The 23713-nt window shown below is 30.3% G+C and overlaps 2 protein-coding genes across 10 annotated transcripts in view; one reads left to right on the top strand and one right to left on the bottom strand.

The window, feature by feature from the left end:
* Spase12 (Signal peptidase complex subunit Spase12) overlaps positions 1–11627 on the top strand; it is a 33553-nt gene extending 21926 nt beyond the window's left edge. Inside the window, exons 3-4 of the mRNA XM_075360373.1 lie at positions 1223–1309; positions 11318–11627. Of these exons, the coding sequence (XP_075216488.1) occupies positions 1223–1309; positions 11318–11425 (195 nt within the window). The 3' untranslated portion in view covers positions 11426–11627. The remainder of the gene's footprint in view (positions 1–1222; positions 1310–11317) is intronic.
* Positions 1–23713, bottom strand: part of LOC142321545 (uncharacterized) — an 81019-nt gene that overhangs the window by 11400 nt on the left and 45906 nt on the right. For 3 of the 9 annotated variants that reach the window (XR_012755674.1, XR_012755700.1, XR_012755682.1), the window contains exon 3: positions 3359–3543. Coding sequence is in view for 5 of the 9 variants with exons in the window: in XM_075359995.1 (XP_075216110.1) it covers positions 1715–1761; positions 3359–3442 (131 nt within the window). In the remaining 4 variants the exon portion in view is untranslated. Of the gene's footprint in view, positions 1–1519; positions 1762–3358; positions 3544–17440; positions 18569–23713 lie in introns of those variants that run through there. The other 6 variants (XM_075359753.1, XM_075360080.1, XR_012755692.1 and 3 more) reach the window with 5 other exon arrangements.

Below are 23713 nucleotides of genomic sequence, written 5' to 3'. Positions count from 1 at the left end.
AGATAATTAAATAGGCTGATGACAAAGTAATAATACTATAATTTGATGAGCAGGAGCAATATGAAATGCTGATTAGCACAGTCAAAACGAGCTTTCATTCAGAAATATTAATTTGCTTACATCAAAAATTAATTTAAATATCAAGAAGGCATTTTTGAAAGTATATGTTTGGAATGTAGCTTTATATGGAAGTGAAACTTGGACAATTGGAGTAACTGAGAAGAAAAGATTAGAAACATTTGAAATGTGGTGCTATAGGAGAATGTTAAAAATCAGATAGTTGGATAAAGTGACAAATGAAGAGGTGAGGCAAATTAATGAAGAAACAAAATTTGGAAAAATGTAGCTAAAAGAAGAGACAAGACTAATAGGTCACATCTTAAGGCATCATGGATTAGTCATTTTAATATTGGAGGGAGAGGTAGATGAGAAAAATTGTGCAGGCAAGCAACATTTGGAACATGTGAAACAAATTGTTATGGGTGTAGGATGTAGGGGTATATTGAAATGAAATGACTGGCACTAGATAGGAAATCTTGGAGAGCTGCATCAAACCAGTCAAATAACTGAAGACAAAAAAAAATACTACAATATGAATTGCTAATCTGTGGGGAAGTGAGTAGCTTTTATTTTTACTACTAACAAGCAAAGGCAGAAAGTAAAGAAATGAAATGTAGCCAGCCCACTTCTTCTGTATGTATATTATCTACATGAAGAAAATGAAGGCATATGTGGATAATTTATGTTCAAGCAGAAGAATTGAGGATTTAAAATTAAATTATTGTATTCCGGTAAAATTTCCAAATTTTTGAAAGAAAATCTGTGGATAAGTGTGCGTTGTAACTCAAAAAAAAAAAAATTTTAACCGTCTTGTAAAGTACCAGAGTACTTTCTCACCAAAATTAATTTGATGTGTCTCATTATTCATTAATACAATTTGCTTATAAAAATTATTTAAATTGTCTTATTTGCATTATTTATACACTTTACATATTGTGTGCTATTCTCATATTATTTTTACTGACTTAAATGTGCTTGATACTTACATTGTCATGAATAGATATTAAATGTGCTTTCTCTTGATTTCAAGTAATGTATCTCTAAAACTTTATAAGTAAACAAAACTCTAGTTTGTGATTGTTTAATTATTTCAGTATTTAATAATAATTATTAAATACAATGATTGTGTTCAAGAAGTAAGATTTTTATATTTTTATTACAGGTAGTTGGTTTAGTGTGGGGTTATATCATTCAACAGTTTTCACAAACAGTTTATATTGTTGGTGCTGGATTTGTTTTAGCATCTCTTGTAAGTTTTTATTTTTACTTCATTATTTTAATTTTTTGCTATTCTTAAGTAGTTTTGGTTTTTTTTGTAGTAATATATATATGTTGATTATTTTAACAAAAATATTTTTTTTTTTAATTACTGAAGGAAATTAAGTATCTTGGTGTTAATTCAATTGACACCAAAAAATAAATAAAAACTTCACCTTAAATTAGTCATGGTTGAATAAAGTTGTAAAGTTTACAATAAGATATTTTTTTGTTGATTAATTTTTCACTTGAAGTTATATATGAGCTGTTGGGTTCTTATCTTTCAATCATTTGATTAAATTTTCTTCTTTAAATATCTTAGATATAATTGTAGACTGATAACAAGGCACTTTGTCAAAATTCTGAATAAAATATACATTTTCTTGCTTGAATTTTGTTAAGCAATATCCTCCTGTACTTTGTTGAACATTTCATAAAATATCTCTGAAAAGTATTGTGTGAATACATTAATAATTCATATTATTTATTTTCTTTTATGTCATTATTGCATAACATCAATTATACAGAAATAATAAATCTATGTGGCAGTCTTAGAGTCACAAAATATACATAAAATAATACAACAGTGTCACAACATATAAAAGAATAATGTCACAACTAATACCAAAATTACAGTTATAACACACAGTATTTTCAAGTATACTCCAGTAGCATATTACAAATAAAGCACAATTAAAGATAATTTCCATAAGATCTAACAAAGTTTACATTTGTTATTCTTGTTTGAGGTTCTGGAAAATGATGAAGATGAATAACTACCACTTATCAGAAGATACTTGCTTGAATATTAGATCACAGATACAGGTGTTCTTTGGTGGTTGGATTTCCATTAACCATGCATCTCAGGAATGGTTGAATTGAGACTGTACAAGACTACACTTCATTTACATTCATACATATCATGCCCATTCATTCTCTGAAGTAATACCTTATAACAGTTCTGAAGCTAAACAGAAAAAGATTGAAGATATTCACTTACCTAATTATAGCACCTGTCCACACCAAAGAGCCCTGCAAAACCCTCCTAAATCCCTTGTGATTGGCTTCAACTTCAATATGTGGCAGCAGCTTATTATTAAGATATAAACCTGTATGATTTGGTACATGTTGATAGATGGATGTTCTTTGTTTTGAATAGGGTAGGATATTTTTATGGTGGGTGTCATAAGTGTGTAAGTCAGAGTTATGTTTCAGTTTGATAGCTTATCTTCAATAAATAGTATAGTCTCAAAAATATAAATAGATTGAAGAGTGAAGATTCTAAAATATCTTACATTTTTTATCAACAGAATTACCCCAAAAAATAGCTCTGCAGTTTAAAAGTGAATATACATATGCATAATACACCATCAACAGAGTTTTCCTGTTCATTATACATGATAGAGTAGTGCATAAAAAAAGCACAGTTTAATTTGGATGACAGACTCAACCTGGCCTTTCCAAATAAGGCCATCATCAATCATGAGACCCAGAAAATTTCAAGGCATCCATAAATGGAGTATATCAGTAACTGTTCCATGATTTAAATGAAAGTTGCTTGTGTTTTATTGGAATTAAGTAGTAAGCCATTAGCCAAAAACCATTCATTCATTCTGTTAACTATCTACTCATTAAATTAGAGAAATAAGAATAATTTTAATTTGTAAAAACCACCATGGTATCCATCAGCAAACATAATCGATTTCGACAGACACTTGAGTTTGATAAGTCATTTACATAAATCAGAAATAATAGGCTTGAGAACAGATCACTGAGGAACGTTATCAGTTACCAACTTGTGGTACTACTACTGTTTAATAACCAGACATGAACACTCTGCCTATGGTCTTTTTAATAGGACTTAGGCAGAGTAAGAGCAGCTTCACAAACACCATATTACTCAAGTTTCTGGAGCAGCAGCTCGAGATTCATGCAATCAAACTTGATAAGTTACAGAAGAGCCAAGAGCCAGCTGCAACCCATCAAGAGCATCAACAATTTTTATTAAAAATTCATTTACTGTAGTTAATAGTATTCTTACCTTTACAGAAAACAAACTGGGTATGATGCAGCCCTATTATTCTCAAAGTAACAGTCACTTGGAAGCTATAGTCTTCCCAAAAACCTGTGATAACAAAGGAAGAATCACAATTTGGTGATAATTGTTCAAATCAGACTTCAAACTTTTTTTAAAAACTGGAATTGTGTTAGCAAATTTGAATAAATCTGAAAAAAAAAAGATAAATTAATCAGTCACCTCAATGGGGCAGCTATCAAAGAAGAACACTGTATCAAAACAGAAAGTGGAATCTCATCCCAGCCACAAGTGTTTGATGGCTTTAAGGATTCTATAATAAATATTACTCCTTTAAAGATGTCAAGAGAAACATCGGCAGTGGGAAGATTTTTTTAATAGAGAACTTGCCTTATTTATATCTAGCATCACATTAATACTATCACACATCTTCCTAAAATGTTAATTTAAAAAATCCATAGGCTGCCAGTTGCATCATCAATAGATAAGAATTCTAATAAGTCATTATTGCATTTCGTCATAACTGTCTGCTCCCTCACTATTTCCAGGATGTCCTAATTTTATTCTTTTTTTTAAAATTCTATTATTATTGTACTTATATTTTGCAAAATTAATACATTTTTAAAAATTTCTTATCAACAGCTACATACTTAAAAGAAACATAGCTAGACACCCTACCCATTATATGCAAAACCTTCCTCACATCTGACACTTGGTTACCAGTTGTCACATGGCCCTTGTCATCATTTTTATTATTATACTTTTTAATAATTAAAAAGGCAATATTAAAATACTCTAGAATTTCAAAAATATAATCACCCACCAAAATAATATGATACTTAAGGTATTTTTGCAGCAATATCCTAATAACTCAGCAGAAAATGTTGTATTAATTGGGATCTATATAAGCATATAATTATTGCATTGAAGGTTCTAACCTAGACCCAGCAACATTCAAAATGTTTTTCTGTATATAATCTTTTACACTGCTAAACATTCCACCAAGACAAAATCAGTTGACAGGATGCACATTCCACCTCTTATAGCTTTATTTCTGTTATAATTGGCAACCATTTATATTGTTCAATAAAAATATTTTTTCATTTCAAATCCAGTATTCTGATAGGCAAGTTTATCAGGCCACCTAGGGAAACTCTCCTATAACAAATTTACCTCATCAATGTTACTGGACTGAGTAATGCCCCTTACAGTTGCTTGAAGGATATGAAGACCCTCAAAATCCTTTATCAGGAATTGTCATATGCTAAGCAAAATTTACAGAGGACTTCTAAAAAATTATCCATTTCATCTTTCATTAAAGCTAGTTTATGATTATATTCTGAAAACAACAGTTATATCATCAAAACTGTGAATAGGAGATCTATGAGAGCCATCTCTAGTGCAGAGATTAATATTCAATTTGTTTATTTCCAAACAAGACAATTTTATTGTAGGATGATCACTCAAGAATTCAAGAATCTTGTCAGCTGTATAAAATGAACCTCAGCACCATTATAAAGCTCAGTAGGATCACTTAGTGAACTAAAGTTCAGATCCAGCTCAATTAATAATGAAAAGTACTACCATTCTTGGAAACTGATGAAAAGTCAGAATCAAATTACAGCCACTATAAGAATTACAATTCATATTTCTATCAATCAATACTATTTGTCAATTTGAACAACTGCTGCCCTATGTATTTTTTCCCTTTTAGTTTAAATGGAAGCCATGTCTGGTATGATAAAATCTATAAAAAGGTATATATCAATTAGTTTTATATTCCTCGATGCAGCAGTTCTAATATGATTATGTATTTATAGCAGTTATATGATTATTTATTCTGTTTTCAACAGAATTTTCATATAAATTATTCCTGTATGGTAAAGTTGCTAATATCATATTAGTATATTTAGAAGAAAGAATCACACTACCAATCAAGCTACAAACTGAATTTACATATCCAATGTCATTATCACTAACCGTGTTATTTACACCATTGATTTTAGAAAAAATCCCTCTTATTTAAGAGTTTAACAAGTCTTTCCCTTTCTCACAGCAGGGCACAAACAATATAGTACAATGCAGCCAGTGGGAAACAAATGCGACCAACAGCTTTGTGAAGCTACATCAAAAAGTGACCAACCCATATTATCTCCAAATATGATGCATCTGGATTTCATTTGTCTATTGTCAGATTTATTACTTGATATCACCCCTGTAGAGAATAGACTTATTAAATTTTACTTCACTGGGGGTAATAATTTCTTTGGCAGCCAAAAGATCTCCTAGTTCCTCAATCAGAGTGTCCAGATAATGATCAGCTTCTAAATCAAGATTAATGTGTTGTGTCAGAAACATTATAATCTTGAGATTTTTCAGAGTTGGTTTTGTAGTTTCTTAATTTCAATTTTATAATTATCAATAAAACTATTTAGCACTGAAATATTGTCTTCAAGATTTAACAATCTTGTCTCAAATTCTAAATGTAATTTTTTACTATACAATTCATCTTGAAGCAATAGGCTGTCAATTTTTGCAGTTCTCAAGGATAAATCATATTGATTAAATGTAAGTGTCAGCTCATTTGTGTTCAATAATGACTTCATAATGACAGAAATCAACTTCAGGGTCATGCTTATCAAGTAAGGTTGATAATTCACAGTATATTTGCATAGCAGAAAATGCTTCATCATAATCGCCCACATCCCTCCCCAAAAATCAACAAGATCAGAATGTGTCATTATTTTATTTTTTTCCAGAGAAACTGTTTAAAACATTTTTATTTTAGATGTACTTAACTATAAAACATACAGTTTCAATGTTATAAACAACAGTTACTGCAGATAAAACAGTAATTTCCATCAGGTAATAACAAGGTCAGTTTTAGTTAAACAAAAATGAAACAAAACGGAATGTTGTTATTACTATTATATACTACTTTTCAGAGAGCAAATGTTCAATAGCAATAATCGCCTATCAAAATAGGCAATTTTGATTGCAGTTATATCCTGATTGTATATAGCAACTGTGTCCATAGGTACTACATAAGATATCAATAGTGTTAACAAGTGAATTTCATAGCCTGATCATACATCATTATATTGAAATATTATATCATTCAGAAACTATTAAATAAATATAAATTTTTTAAAGATTACAAAAAACTACTTGCTACTATTCGCATGACACAAATCATCTCAATAATCACTTTAACCCCTTAAAATAAGAGTTTATTCAAGAGCTCATCATTAAAGCTCAAAATTGACTCCATAACTATGATTACAAATGCAATAGGTACAGATATCTAATTTTCACAAAATATTAATTCAGTTTAAAATGTTTGTTATTTGTGCAGCATTTGATAAAGCTCTATCCCAATATTACTGAATAAATTTTACATGAAAATTGTAAATGTGTTAATGATTTATGTAAACATTAAAATACTAAATGATTTTACTAATTTAATAATAATAATCTTGTTTCATTTATTTCGCATTATTCATTTTTGGACTGAACTGATTAGAATTACATCACGCTATTGACAGCAAATGGTATATGTATACCAAACATACCATCTCCATATCATCATGGTTTTATATAAATTTTGAACTGGTTAACTTACACTAGCTTTGCTCATCCTTTGTAATAACCTCTCCAGTCTTTTAACATTGCACAACTATCGATACGGGTTAGATTTCTTCAATGAACATTTTGGTCCTTAACAATTTATCACACAATTGTCTTTCTGCTACTGTGTCAGTAACCTTGGTCACAGTATATTTTATTTAAAGATTTCCTATCAAGCACTTATAACCTAATCCATCAAACTATTAGTATTGTGAATCCTTGGAGAGTCTCATTAAAAAGCAATTCACTGCTCATGTGTGTATGCCACATAATTTTTGTACTTGCAAAGTTCAGTGAAAATGTCTACAGTACATGCGTAACAGTAAATATGCCCATAGTACAAATGTACAGTTACAAAAACTGTAACAAACACTAGATAGTAATTATGTATGTGGTCATAGATAAACAAATTTTATACTTCTACTTGAAGATTTGATGCTAGATTACAGATTTTAATTTATCATTTGTAGCAAAGTTGCATAAAAATGTATTTGTCATCGTCTTATTAATTTCTTGAAACCTCTTAGTAGAACTAGAATAGTGACAGAAGAGTTGCTAAGGTGAGATGTGCAAAAGTTACAGCCAAAGATATGGTTGTTCATTTTTTCAAATGGAAGGTGAAATTATGATGATTAGTTTAAAATATGGAGTTCAAAGGACATAGCTCCAAAAATTGTATTCACAAAAAATACTATACAGTGTTAATTTTATTCAATAAACACACCTTTGTAACAGTACAATATACATATATATATATATATATATATATATATATATATGTATGAGGGCTGTTCAAAAAATAATTGAACTTTTTAAACTGTGTGGCTGCTATATTAGAGAAGAGGACTACTTCAAGGGTATCTGGCCCAATAACGCCTAGGTTTTTATGTAAAAACCTTGGAGTTAATAACTAAACCAAAAGTTCAGCTATTTTTTTAAACAGTTATTGTATTTTAGATATTATGTAGCATTTTAGTTAAATTATTATTTTTTTGATAGTATTACATAAAGGAAGCTTTGACATGAATGTACTTTACTATAGTAATGTTGTTGTAGATAATGTAATTAATTTTTTACATTAATTTCATAAAAAAATGTTGAAATATTGAAATCTTATCAAAAACTTCAGCACTTTTTATGTGTCATTTATTGTAATTCCAAAAGTTTTCTTCAAATTAATTGAAGCTCTCAACAGAAAAGAACAAAGTTGTGTATTGCAAAAAAATTCATTTTTAAACATAAAAAGATGATTCATAAGACATAGCTCATGAAAGATCTTTTTTCTTGACACAATTCTAGCTAGTGTTATTTCTTAGAGAAAACATACCTTATTTATTTAGTGTAGTATTTGTTTAAGTAGTACTTTTTTGTGTAAAATAATTCATTAGCTTTTTCATTATCTTTTTAAAAAAAGGAAAATAAATACAAATTCCTTATGTATCAAATACTGCAGTCATATGTTGCAGTATTTTCCTAGTCATCTTATAGTGCACATGAAATACACTTTCAAACACATATTTTCTTCTCCTTTTCTGTAAATGATTATTTATTTGCTAATATAGTGTACACTTTGATAATTAGTTCAACTATCTTATTGTCATACTGATCGTTAAGCAACCGATACGTTTTTGGACTACAGATCCTATATATAAGTCAGTATCCAACATCCATCTTCAAAATTTTGTATATAATTTAGATCATTAAGCTTCTGCATTACTCACATCATTGCCAAGTCGTAGTAAATTTCAGTTGTCTTTCTCTGATGTTAAAATTCAGTGCCTCAATTTGGATGTTTTATTTTCTCTGGAGGCATATTCTATATTTATAAAATGTTGTGTAGTAATGATTAAGTATTTTTACTGTCATTTTTAGATCACCTTCTCCAAATAAAATTAATATTTAATCTGTTACTTTTATTCTACCGATTTGTAATGATTTAATTAATAGTTAAAAATCAATTTTTTTTTACAAAGCTTTTTCCCCCTTATTCAAAAAATGTTATGGATTAATTATTGTTTATTAATGATTAATACAGATGTAGGGAGATTATTTTTAAATAATATTTAATTTGCTAATTTTTTTCTATTGTACTAAACTTTTTTATTCTAAAATTAAAGTTTTGAATTCCTGATAACTTCCATTTCTCTTTAGATTGTCGATGATTATTATCCTTTTCAGGCTGTTCTTTATTTTAGATGTCTTCAGCATCCTTTTTTGTCGATATTTATATACTCCATAAACATAACCCTTACTAGATGCTTTTTCAATTCTAGATCCATCTTAACTAAAAATAACTCTTTCCTTCTATTTACTGTTTCATTTTGATTCCTATTCTGGTTTTTATTTAATTTTTACTTTGTTGTAACCTTTATGTTAGTTATTTATCAAAGATTACAAAATTTATAATTACAAATTTAAATAAATTTAATTATAAAGAAATCTATAATTACAAATTTTATCATGCTATTGACAGTAGCAAATGGTGTACATTTCCATATCATCATGGTTTTATATAAATATTGAACTGGTTAACTTACACTAGCTTTGCTCATCCTTTGTAATAACCTCTCCAGTCTTTGAACATTGCACAACTATCGTTACTGGTTAGATTTCTTCAATGAATGTTTTGGTCCTTAACAAATTATCATACAATTGTCTTTCTGCTACTGTGTCAGTAAACTTGGCCACAGTATATTTTATTTAAAGATTTCCTATCAAGCACTCATAACCTAATCCATCAAACTATTACAGTCTTGTGAATCCTTGGAGAGTCTCATTAAAAAGCAATTCACTGCTCATGTGTGTATGCCACTTCTTTTTTGTACGTGCAAAATTCAATAACAATGTCTATAGTTTTAATTGAATAAATTTAATTATAAAGAAATTATAATTACAAATTTTATAACTAACATGATACTTTATTAGCTGTACAGATTTATTTATTTAATTCTTGCTTCATTTTTTAGATATTCATTTGCTTGTTGTCTCCTATCCTCATTATTAACAATGAGGATAAGAGATTTACTAAAAATGGAGAAAGGTTTATTTTCATTTTCAAATTTTAACAAAATCATACAGAACATTGACAAAATCAATTTTGGTTATAAAGCATAGGAATATGCAAATTAAACTGCAATGATTGCTCTAAATATTACATTTGCCAGACTAGACAGAGACATTCACCTCCACCTTCAGATTCAAAGAACATATATATATTGCATGCAACATTTGAATCAAATTTTGGAAATAATATATATAAAAACAAAGATCTCAGCACACTGGAACTCAAAATATTTAAGGATAAACTAATTTCAGTATCGTTGCAAAAGTTTTCAGTATCATAATAGATTCACAATTGTTAATACTGGTAAAGTAAAGTGCATAAACAATAAATGTATGAATCTCTACATACCAAATAAGTCATTACTACTGTATAAAACTGTAGAATACGTAGGATGTATAGTACTTGTATTAATAGTACTCTTCTTCAAAGATATGTTAACTAAACTACTTGTGCTTCTTTACCTCAGTTCAGTTTAGCTAATGATGTAGGAAAAAATCCTTTCCTCATACATAAAAGCATGACCTATTAATAGTGATCATTGCTGTTCATATGTCATAGTTTGGTAGATGCAGACTATAGCTTTCATATCAGTTATGAAAGCGTTATCTTCAGTGCATTTACATTGCAGTAAAATAAATACATCTTCTTTCTTGTTAAAATTCTGTGTACATATTTTTATTATATTATTACAGTTGTTTTTTATATTTTATCATAATTACTGCAAAATAAATGTTTCTTCTTTAAATGTATCTAGTTTATCCAATTTACCATTATAAAATATTTTTATGAAAAATCTTGTAACTATTATTTAAATAAAGTTTATATTAGTCTGAATGGTAATAAAACCCTAATAATTCAGGATTAATTTGTCACAACTCATACTGAACTTCAAATTTTATAGAAAACAAAACCCAATAAGTTTATTAAGTTATCAAAAATAATTTAATTATTATTTTTATAAATTGAATGAAACAATTAATTAGATGTAAGTTCAGTTACATTTTCTTATGATGAGAATAATGTAATAAATATTTAATATATTTATGACATTACTGAACACTACCTCTTGACTTGCATTATTGTCTTTGGTATGTTATGATTATTCTGAAAATGTGGCAAATTATTTACTTTTTCAACTGTTTTTTTTTTTTTTTTTTTTTTTTTTTTTTTTTTTTTTATAATAATTTCCTGTTTTTACTGGAAGACAATGTCTTGTACCCGGTTCAGAATGTTTTTACAGCAGTTAGTGCAATAATTTTATTAATATTTTACAGGTAACTATCCCACCGTGGCCAATGTATAGGAGAAAACCTCTTCCGTGGCAAAAACCACGCTCTGAGAATGCTGGAGAATCAAATCAAAAAACCAAAAAGAAAAAGTAACATTTTTATATAACAGAACTGTTTGTAAATATGAAATTGTGATGTTTCTTTTAAAAAAAAATATATATACATTGTTAATTTAATAAAACTATATATGTTTTAAATTGTATTCATATTTAAATGTTTTGTGGGTAAAGAATATTGTGTTTGAATTGAATTTAAAAATGGCATATAATAAAGTTGCAGTACATATGTACAGGAATTACTGGATTGTTTTTACTTTCTTCCAGTTTTCTTATTCTTTCTAATAACAATGCATGCTTATTGTTGTCTTTCAGTAAAATATATTTATGAAGAATGCTGTAATAAGATACATGTAGCAATAACTAGGTGGGCAATTGTGATTTATGATTGTTATTAATACTTTATAATATGGTAGCTGATTATTTTTTGGTTGATTGGAATGGTTTCATAGCTACTTTCAAGGACTCTTGTGGCTACTTAAAGATTGTGTAATGTTTAATTTGAGCATTGTATTAGGATGCGTAAAAACCTTTGAATATTTCAAGGTGCTTATTTTTTAATCTTTGTAAGAAACAAGTTCTAGAATGTCCTCAACTTTCAAGAGGAGAGAAGATATTTTAATAAAATGTTATACGCATGTTTAAAACTAACATTCTCAATGAGAGAAATGATTTTAAAATTATTTGTATAATAGAAATTATTAGTTTTGGCAAATTGTAAGCATTTCATTGTGAACAAAAAAATAATTTTACAAACATCCAATTTTTCAGTGGAAACTGTAAGAAAGAGAGAGGGGGAGATATTATATTGCATTACACTTTATATGTATTAAAATGTGCCTTATGGCATAACTAAAATTTAATTTTATGTTAAAATGACAAAAAATAATCGGGTCAAGTTTTATGTGCTCTCCATTTTTTAGGGAAACTAAAGAGAATATTCACGTAGCAATTGCCCCTGCGGATTCTCTTTAACTTCCTTCAAAACTGTCTAGTGTGACTTTCATTTACAACATTCTACTTTATAATTAGATTGACCTTGTATCCAGCAAATCCTTAGTTTTTCATGGTGCATTCATAACAAGTTTTACTTATGTTAGTAAAATATGTAAACAGTTGTAAAGGACTTAGCATGAGACAGTCTTTCCTGAAAATGTTATGGCCTTTCCTAATTAATTACAACAGTTTTTCATACCAGGCTTACATAGTCAGTTTTAACTGTAATAATTTTTTATCCAAGAAGTAAAGAAACAATATACTCATATATATTAATAAACCAAATTAAAGCCTGTTTTATTTAGATTTAAAATAAAATATAAGAAAACTTATGATGCCCAATTTTATAGACATTTTTATAAGATAGACTTGAAAAGAACAAATATATAAATATTCAATTAATGTATATTAAAATATGAATTTTAATTTTTATCCTAAAAAAAAATGTTAAGTAGTTTCAGTGGTTATTTAGCCAGTTACATATCAGAATGATTTTTGATAGTAGTAAATCTTTATAATATTAAGAAATTTTACATTTATTTAAAAATCTTCAATTACTACTTACTACTTCAATGTATCACATATCCTTCTCATGCAGAAGGTAAAATCCACTATCCATTGAAGAAAGTATTAGCAAATACTTGTATATGCCCATCAGCTGTATTTTTTTATGATTTTAATAAAATATTGCATAAAATAATTTTATTTTTATGTTATCAGTTCAGTTAATCTTATTTATAACAATATACATTCTGGGGATATATATATATATATATATATATATATATATATATATATATATCCCCAGGATAATAGGACACATATATATATATATATATATATATATATATATATATATATATATATATGTCCATTATGTTAATGAACTATATTTAAGCTATTAGATTTTTAAACCAAAGTATTTGTTGTTCTAAATGAAGCCACTTACTGGCTTTAAACCGTTGTCATTTTTAAATGTAGCTGCAGTTATCCAGTACAGGGTATGCTTAATTCCCCTTCTCCTCTCAACACCTTCAGAAACTATACAACAATCTATGGATTTCTTTTATAAAAATAATTTTAAAATGATAGTTTGAAATGATCAACTATTTTTGTAAAGGCCTGCCACTGCTGAAATTTCATAAAAGTAAAGATAAAATGTCCATTTAAAAAAACATGTTTTATCAAATACAATTGTTTTATCAAATACAATATCAAATATAATTGGCAATTGCATATATTAAAAACTGAGTTTTATCTTTTTATGTAGCCAGTTAATTCTTTTTGTTTAAATAAGTTCTTAATAAAATAAGTTATTTTATTAAGAATAAGCTTCAATTCTATTTTTAATACATTTTCTAATTTATCTCTTGGTGATAAAATAATAGCAGCTTAAACTAAATCTTCTTTTGTTAGCCTAGTTACAGAAAAAATGAAGAGTGGTTTTCTGTCATTCATGCTTTCCTCCCAAGCTGAAAATAATGTTTCATGCAGTGTGCCTACCAAGCTTACTGAATTACAGATGGTAGTTACCCCTACAAATTATACCTTTGTTCACAGGGACTTCTTTTTTATACCCCTACTCCCCTAAGCCAGACATACAATGAAGTAAAACTGAGCCCAGGGAAGCATTCATAAACTCTAAGGGGGCCTCCCCCCCCCACAGTTGGATCTTTTCTCTCTTTGCCTGCCTCCAATCCCCAGGAGTGGGCAACTGGATCCGACTTTGTCATTCCTGCCCCACCTCAGGGATTTAGTTTCTACCAAACTTGACTGTTATGTTTAAATAATCAACAGTTATTTCATTTATGAAATGCTTAAAGGTTTTAACAAAAATAAATAAATTGGCCATGTAAACATATTTGTTTTGAAGTCTACATAAAATTTTGAAATTACATTATATTTATTTCTTGAGGATGTTAATTTAATCATGATTCATACAAAATCAAATTGTATGAATTTCTATTTAAAATGTATAAGTACATAAACCCCTTTTAAGATTAAGCTTTTACAGATCAAAGTTAAATTGTTATATGTATTTTTTATATCTGTATAGTTACACACCAATACTTATAATCATCAATTGATGATTACACACAAAGTGAGGAAAAATTGTGCGATAAACATTATAGAAACTGATTATTTATTATGTTCAACAGGTAATTGAAAAAATATGACTTTTTGTTATAAATTTTATAACACCCTGAGGTGTGAATGATTAGCAGTCTTCCTACGTTGACTTAAAATAAGATAATTATCTTATTTTATTTAGATAACTACATACATTACCTAATATAATTTTTTTTATCGCAGTGATATTCCTGCTCTCATGAGGTCATTCAGTCACTTTCTACTTTCAGTTACAAAGCCTTAGCTTATGTTAGTAACCCACCGGGTTGGTCTAGCGGTCAACTCGTCATTGCAAATGAGAATTCTAAGGTTCAAATCCTAGTAAAGGGTTTGAATAGTACTTTTATATGGGTTTGAATAGTAGATTGTGGATACCGGTGTTCTTTGATGGTTGAGTTTCAATTAACCACACGTCTCAGGAATGTTTGACCTGATATTGTTCTAGACTACACTTCAATTACATTTATACATATCCTCTGAAGACCTTATGGTGGTTCCAGAGGCTTAATAGAAAAATAAAGCTGATGTTAGTGTATGCAGTTGCAATGGTGAAGAATATTTTGAGTGCATGTACAACTTCGTACAGGGTAAAAAATGCCATAAATAGTGAATCATTTTGTGAATGCATTAACAAGAATCTGCCTCATAATGCAATAACGCTTTTTTTTTTTTGTCTTCAGTCATTTGACTGGTTTGATGCAGCTCTCCAAGATTCCCTATCTAGTGCTAGTCGTTTCATTTCAGTATACCCTCTACATCCTACATCCCCAACAATTTGTTTTACATACTCCAAACGTGGCCTGCCTACACAATTTTTCCCTTCTACCTGTCCTTCCAATATTAAAGCGATTATTCCAGGATGCCTTAGTATGTGGCCTATAAGTCTGTCTCTTCTTTTAACTATATTTTTCCAAATGCTTCTTTCTTCATCTATTTGCCGCAATACCTCTTCATTTGTCACTTTATCCACCCGTCTGATTTTTAACATTCTCCTATAGCACCGCATTTCAAAAGCTTCTAATCTTTTCTTTTCAGATACTCCGATTGTCCAAGTTTCACTTCCATATAAAGCGACACTCCAAACATACACTGTCAAAAATCTTTTCCTGACATTTAAATTAATTTTTGATGTAAACAAATTATATTTCTTACTGAAGGCTCGTTTAGCTTGTGCTATTCGGCATTTTATATCGCTCCTGCTTCGTCCATCTTTAGTAATTTTACTTCCCAAATAACAAAATTCTTCTACCTCCATAATCTTTTCTCCTCCTATTTTCACATTCAGCGGTCCATCTTTGTTATTTCTACTACATTTCATTACTTTTGTTTTGTTCTGTTTATTTTCATGCGATAGTTCTTGCGTAGGACTTCATCTATGCCGTTCATTGTTTCTTCTAAATCCTTTTTACTCTCTGCTAGAATTACTATATCATCAGCAAATCGTAGCATCTTTATCTTTTCACCTTGTACTGTTACTCCGAATCTAAATTGTTCTTTAACATCATTAACTGCTAGTTCCATGTAAAGATTAAAAAGTAACGGAGATAGGGAACATCCTTGTCGGACTCCCTTTCTTATTAGGGCTTCTTTCTTATGTTCTTCAATTGTTATTATCAATTCAATAACGCTTAATCGGGAAAAACTTGAATTTATTTGCTGCATTTGTTAGATGTAGGCCAGGTTAGGGACAAAAGAAAACACGAATACAAACAACTGCCACAATTGCTGATTTGATTGAGCAATCTCCAATTAAATTATTCGTTAACGCCCAAACTTAATATACTGCAGTCAATAATACTTAATCATATTAAAACAACCTTAATATGAAGTTATTTTGACAAACTTTTGCGAGTGAATTATTAGATAGAGACTTAAAACCATGTTTTAGGGCCCAACTAACTCATCTAGACCAAAAATAAAACTTATGTTTATGCATACATGTGTGGTACTGTTTTTGGCCTTATAGCTCAGGGTTGACAAAACTGATTTTCATTAAATTTGATTCAAATATTTCTATTGTATATTATTTCTATCGTAATATTTTTATCGTAATATTTCTATCTTATAGTATTTTCTATCGTATATATTTCTACTCGTATAGGTTACTCGTATAGGTTATAACCTATATGAGTATAGGTTATAAAACTTATTGTGATCTATAGATCACAATAAGTTTTTCAAAATTCATTAAGGGGGTGCTGATGTCATAAAAAACACGTGTTTTCCCTTTAAATTATACTGCTGTATGATTGTTTTTATAAGTTATACGTGTAAGTGAATTATTTACCAAATTTATTTCTTAATTGATAGCCGCTGACTATAACCTGAGGTAGATTTGAATAAAAATGGCCCTCACAAAAAATAGAAAGTGATATTCAGATTTGATGTAAGCATGTTAGTAAAATTGAAAAATATTGCCCTTATACTTCTATATCAGTGATTACTTAATGTATATAACTTTGTGATATTAAAAAGTGATGTATACATGAAACATCAAAAGGGTTGAAAAAGTGTAAATTAGTATTCAAACTACAACTAAGCATTATTTACTTATTTTTTGGAATTCCATTAATGGCATCACGTAATAGACTGCCATTTCATACAGATTATATGCTGTTAAAGATTTCTGGTTACTAACTATTGATCAATAATGTTAGTAAATGATTTTCCTATGAGTGGTCCATACTATAAAAATTGTTGCCATAAGTTTAAGCAGTTGTGACAGCATACTTTTCTAATTAGATTGGAATGTTATTTTGAGAAGTAAGCCCAAAATTTAACATTATTAGTTCTTTAATAACTAATAATTATCTACATAAAAACTAAATAACATTTATTTAAAATAATTAATGTAATTTGTTTTACATATGATTTGCAGCAGCAGTCTTGCAATATAGTTAAAACAAATAAAGGTATATGATCCATGTTAGTTCATAAATATTTTTATTGAATTAAATATTTTTAAAAATAATTTTATATCTATTCTTATCTTACATAATTTAATGATTTCAGTTTCCAGTAATTAGTAGTTTATACTAGTCCATTAGTAGTAGTCCGTAATAGTTGTACTTTACTATTATCATATTCAAAATGAGCATCATTGTTTACTCATCAAGTAATAAATAACATGATGAATTGTCTTCCTTTAGGAAGATCAAATTTTTCATAATCTGTAAAAACATACTGATTGCTAAAAAATAATCTTGCTGACAGTCATATAGGATTGGTGAATATGCTCTTAAGATTGATACATGAGTTTAAACAGTTGTGACAGGATACTTTTCTAACCAGAAAAGTCTGTTTTGTTTTTTTTAAGATCTCAAAATCATACATCATACTAGAGTTAATTGAGTAAATTATGTGTATGGTGTTTGTTCAAAAAATATTCCAAAAGATAACAATGTATCGACAAAATTAAATTGTTGAGGTTAAAGGTTTTTCAGGATACATAATATTGGTTTGTTTTTCCACATTAATTGATTTTGAGAGGTATTACAGGCAATTCCCCCTCTAAACTGAAGCAGTATATACAAAGAGCACTAGGAAAGTTTAGCAGTATAACTTTGTTATTTATAATTTTTTCAAAATAGTTTCCATCACACATCTTACACTTTTGGCCAAATACTTGAAGTGTTATTGTGGTAAAGAAACCATATATTGTTTTAATAACTTTAGGTAAGCATTCCTCAGTATATAAGTTCGATGTAACTGTTTTGTGAGTTTAAACACAACTTGTCTAAAACTCCTCTCACACTAAAAAATACGGCCACTCTTCTCTTCTTCATTGATTTGGATTTTCAAACAACCACTGGAGTCTTCTCATCTTCGAACACCATACTTTGTGTGGAACGTCATAGTAGTCCATCCTGACCCTGAAGGGGAAGATCCTGCCATGTGATGATTACGGTTGCCATGCCACCCCATCCATACCTAGTCCTGATGGGCTTTACTGCATCATCTTTTAGACCACAGAGTGATTAACATTTTTCAGTCATCATGTTGGTCTTTTGTCACAATGTCACGAATGACATTTCCATCGGTGAAAACCTATAAACTAACATAAAAAAAACAAATAACTAAAACTACTTGTATGAAGTAGACCAAGTAGAATACAATATAAATTTTGAACTAAATGCCCTATAACAAAAGAAAATTAAATGAACAATATCGCAAAATAACAAACAAACACAACACTAAACAAAACTAAAAAAACTCCTATCATGGCAACTTAAATGCCCAAGTGACCCTAGCTACCGCTGTTACACGAACATCCATTTCTATATGTCCTCCCCAACTCTCTGAATAACCAAATATTTTATAAAACTCTCTACTATATGCCATTCGGCCCAGCTTTTCCAATTGACAGTAAGATCCAATACATTGGAGCTGCCTCACCAACCTCTAATCGTCTGCCCTCATAATGAAGACAGATATACAAAAGATGGAAAAGCATTGTCCATTATATCACAACTCATGCACAGATGTGTATCACCCAGGCCGAAACGAGTCAATTTTATTTCTAAAAGTACTATGGCCGGAAAGAGACTGTGTAGCATATTATTAGGACACACCCAAGAGGCACCCAGCAACTCCTCATGTTGGGAAGAGACCATGCATATAACGCCTATTAGTTGTTTCATCTCATCTCTCCTGCCACAACTGAAATCCACTATTCTCAATCTCTCAAATTTTTGCAGAAGTCAATTCATTCGACTTTTTTGCAAAATAACACTGTTTACGATCAACCGCAAGAACATTAATGAGCTTGACTCCAGCAATCACCAGAACACCTCAAAAGAGGTAGTGCGATAACTCCCTATTACTGTTAACAGCAGAAGCATTGGGCCTCGGTAAAATATCCCTATAAGTTTAATATTTTAGTCTATTCGGCATACAACATAATTGCCTCACTTATACCTTTATAAAAGAAATACATGGTCTTAAAATTTAGATCCCAATCCGAATTCACCACATGTCGAATACCAAAGAAGGCACTTTAGCCTTCTTCATGACGTATTAGAAATGTTCCTTGAATCAAACATTTTTGTCAAGCAGCACCCTGAGATACTTCTGAACCTAAACATTACAAATTCAGTGGCCTGATATAGATTTATGCACTATAGCATTACAGACAAACAGCCTTTCAGCAACAACATTGTTGTTTTATCCAGGCTGAATGGCATCTTGTACCGATGGCCCCACAGCTCTAGTATCCTACAGGCCTCAGAGACTCTAACTTCAATCTTGTTCTGTTTGCATCCTTTGACCAGCAGCAGCCCTATCATCAGCATAAGTGATAACAGGACAATCGCCGGGCAACCTCAGTCACATCAGAGAATCAAACTCTACAACCCATAACAAAGGGCCTAGTACACTGTCTTGAGGACAACCCTTAAACAGTGTCTTCATTACATTGTGGCCACCATCACAAAGCAGAACGTCTCAATGACTGAAATAACTATGCATTTCACTCTAAGAACATCCATGTCTTTGTTACTGATACAAAGTAGAGGGCCACCACAAATTGTTAAATTTACCAGATATGTCCAGGAAAATCCCCAAGACATACTCGCCACGACTATTCCTCACAATACCCATGACGTTTAGGATAGTGTCCTCTGTCCCATTACCAGGACGAAAACCATACTGATCTTCCATCAATAATCACTGCGACGTCAACCTCTCATTTATGCGCAAATATAGTATCTTCTCGAAGACCCTACCAATAATCGGCAGCAACGAGAGCTGTATTTCAATGAGCTTCAATGCTGATTGTAGTATGGCTGACATAGGATTACTCTTAAGTTGACTTTGTCATTTTTGGAAGTCGCATGATTGTCCATAACTATTACATTTATAGCTTTTAACATAACTTTCAGAACGTGAAGTGTGCTTTTAACAAACATTGAAAATAAATATGACGAGGCTCTACCATCATGTATGATTGTATCTAACATTGTATGATTAATCTATCTACCATTATTGTATGTAACCTTTTTTTTTGTCTTCGATTCAATCTATCAAAAAATAGAGCTTTCGAAAAATTGAACTATTAAATAATAGAAATATCGAAAGAACGATACCAAAAATCGATATGGGAAAAATAAATCTATCTTAAATTCGATTAATCGAAAATATATACCCATTGACACAAAATCGATATGTCGGACAAAACAATCTATCGAAAAAATCGAAATACCTTTTTTCAATTGATGGGTTTTTCGATTGATCGAATTTTGCGATCGATTTTTTAAATATTTTTTCTATAGATCGATTTTTTGATAGATCGATTTTTTTGATAGATTTAATTTTCTGGCATTCGATATTTTCGCTACATTTATTTTTTCGATTGATCATATTTTCGATAAATTGAGGGGAACATGGTTTTTTTCGATTGATCTATAGATTATTTTGTTTGATTGATCGAATCCATTTTTTTGATTGTTCGAACGAACGATATTTTCGTTTATCGTTTATATCGAAAGATTTTTTTCCCATAGATCGATTTTTCGTAAATCGATTTTTTCGAAAGGTGGAGTTTCCGACATTTCGATATTTTCGATTCAACGATTATTTCGATATATTGACTTTTAGTAGATTGTTTTTTTCGATTCACCGACGGGGAGTCTTATTTTTTATGACTTTGGGGGGACTTTGGCGTCCCCACGGGCCTAGCCTCTGCAGCTTTTCTTCCCACTATACAGTGAGCTGCAGAACACTTTACATCATACACAAATATACTACATCGAGAACACTACATAAATTACAACATAAACACTTACACAATTACACAACAACATCCTACACTGATATTTCTTACATTAACACTCGGTGGTGTTGCGACATCTTACGAAACGCAACCGTAACCCAAGGTGGGAACAAATCGTGCCGATGGGTTAATGGCTCTTCGTAGTGAGTCTCGAACGATGTCCTCTGGGCACCAGGGTGAACCCAGTTGTATTTAGCTCTAGCTCCAGTACGCGTGCGCTCTGCTGGAGTGGTCCATTTTACGCCGGTACTCGTGGGACCAAAATTTCAGTTTCTATATTAAATTCAAAGATGGTTGGTGGTCCATCTGAAAAAACCACCAAATTAAGTCTTGTGAAGAGACCTCGATCAGCTTTGTCTGACGAGGATAAAAGTCCTACCGAAGAGAACTGCTAATCTTTAGACTTGAATTCTAAAAATATTAGATTCGTTGTTCTCCGAAATAGTCAGGAAGGTGGCTCCCTCCAAAAGGTTTCACCTTTCTTAATAAACAAAACTGTAACAGGTGCAAGTGGCTCCTCGAAGAACATCAGGAAATTACGTAACGGATCGATTCTGATTGAAACATTCAACGACGAACAGAGTCGATCTATCTTACGTCTCCATAATATGGGTGGTATAAATATATGTGCAGAAAGCCACAAAACTTTAAATACGAGCCGGGGTGTAATTTTTTGTCGAGACCTTTTAGATATAGATATCACTGAAATAGTTGACGAGTTTTGCCACCAAGATGTTGTTGATGTGAAACGTATTATGAAACGGCAGAACGGAACAGAAGAACCGACACCGTCTCTTATACTAACATTCAATCTCCCTGTTCCACCAGAGAAGATTAAAGTGGGTTACCTCTCGGTTCGAGTACGACCATTCATACCCAACCCACGGCGATGTTTCAGATGCCAAGGTTTTGGTCACACTACAACATCTTGCACGAAAACTGAGATCTGTGCTCGATGTACTAAAGAAGCTCACAATGACACTAACTGCGAAGAAAGTGAAAAATGTGCAAACTGCAGTGGTCCACTCCCGAGATTGTCCAATCTTTAAACAAGAAAAGGCAATTCTCAAAATCTGTACGGAGCAAAAGTTATCTTTCCCGGCCGCACGAAGAGAATACAAAAAGTTAAATAATTCACGGAACCTGGTTAAACCAGATGTATCTTTTGCCACCGCTACATCGAAACAAACTCTTCCAAACGTTAATAATCAGCAGTGCGGATCCTGCAATGAACTTAAAAAACTTTTTGATAAGCTTTCTGATCAAGTAGCTTCACTTACAGCTACTATCTCAGAGCTGATTTTATTATAACTTGCTACGAAAAGTTGAATTAATGAGTCATGTTAAATTTATTCTAACCTTTCAGTGGCAATCTGGCTGGACAGTTTGTAATTAAGTCAAGATATCTACATAAACTGCATAATTCCATGTAGTAGATAAAATTATTTATTAAGGAACCCTGAGTCAGTTCAATGTATAAAGCAAAACAATTATTATTTATTTTATAAATTTATAAAATTTATTTTATATGCAGTACAGTACCTAAGAGTTAAAAGGTAAAAAAGTGGCACGTTACCTTAAGCCCTTCATTATTTATTTTGAACCCAAAATTTGAAAAAAAAAACAATTTATAAAAATGATTTTAGTAAACATTAAAAGATTTGGTTATGTAATGAAATGAATTTTGATTACACTAAAATGAAGTTCCAACATTACTCTCTCCAAAAGCCCTATCTGATTTTCGTGTGAAGTAAAATAAGAAGGCTACATCTCGTAGAAAAACTGACGAAAATGGCTGTTTTTATGTGTTAGCAAGTAAGAAAATAATCTCTTGCTAAAGAGAAAAATTTTTTAAATATAAAAAAATATTTTTTAGCCACTACAAGGTGGGTAAATATCAAATACAAAATATCATCAAAACCAAAAATAGTAATGCAATAAAATTTATGAAAACTTGTTGAATTAAAATGGAATACCCCTCACCCAAAACACAAATTACTTCAGTAACTATCTTTTCAGAATAGGAAAATTAACCACTAAAAACACACATTCACTCTACAATACCAAAGACTACTCATAACATTCACCAGCCTCACAGATTACTTCCGTAACTATCTAATCAGAATAGGAATGTAATCCAATGACAACACACATTCATTCTTCAATATTGCACTTACACTTAACACACACCACCCTCGGCGATTATTTCTATAACTATGTAATCAACATAGAAAAATAAACCAATGACATCACACATACATTCTTCAATATAGTATATTACACTTAACATTCTCTGCCTTCACAAATTACTTTCGTAAATATCTAATAAGAAGAGGAAAGCCGATAAAAACAAAACCAATGACAACACATATTCACTCTTCAATTTCGCAGTTTACTCTTAACATTTTATGGCTTCACAGATTACTTCCG

Source organism: Lycorma delicatula, chromosome 1 (genome assembly GCF_047948215.1).
Source record: "Lycorma delicatula isolate Av1 chromosome 1, ASM4794821v1, whole genome shotgun sequence".
Taxonomy (NCBI): domain Eukaryota; kingdom Metazoa; phylum Arthropoda; class Insecta; order Hemiptera; family Fulgoridae; genus Lycorma; species Lycorma delicatula.
Note: the sequence above shows the minus strand (reverse complement) of the source record. Positions and strands in the feature narration are given on the sequence as shown.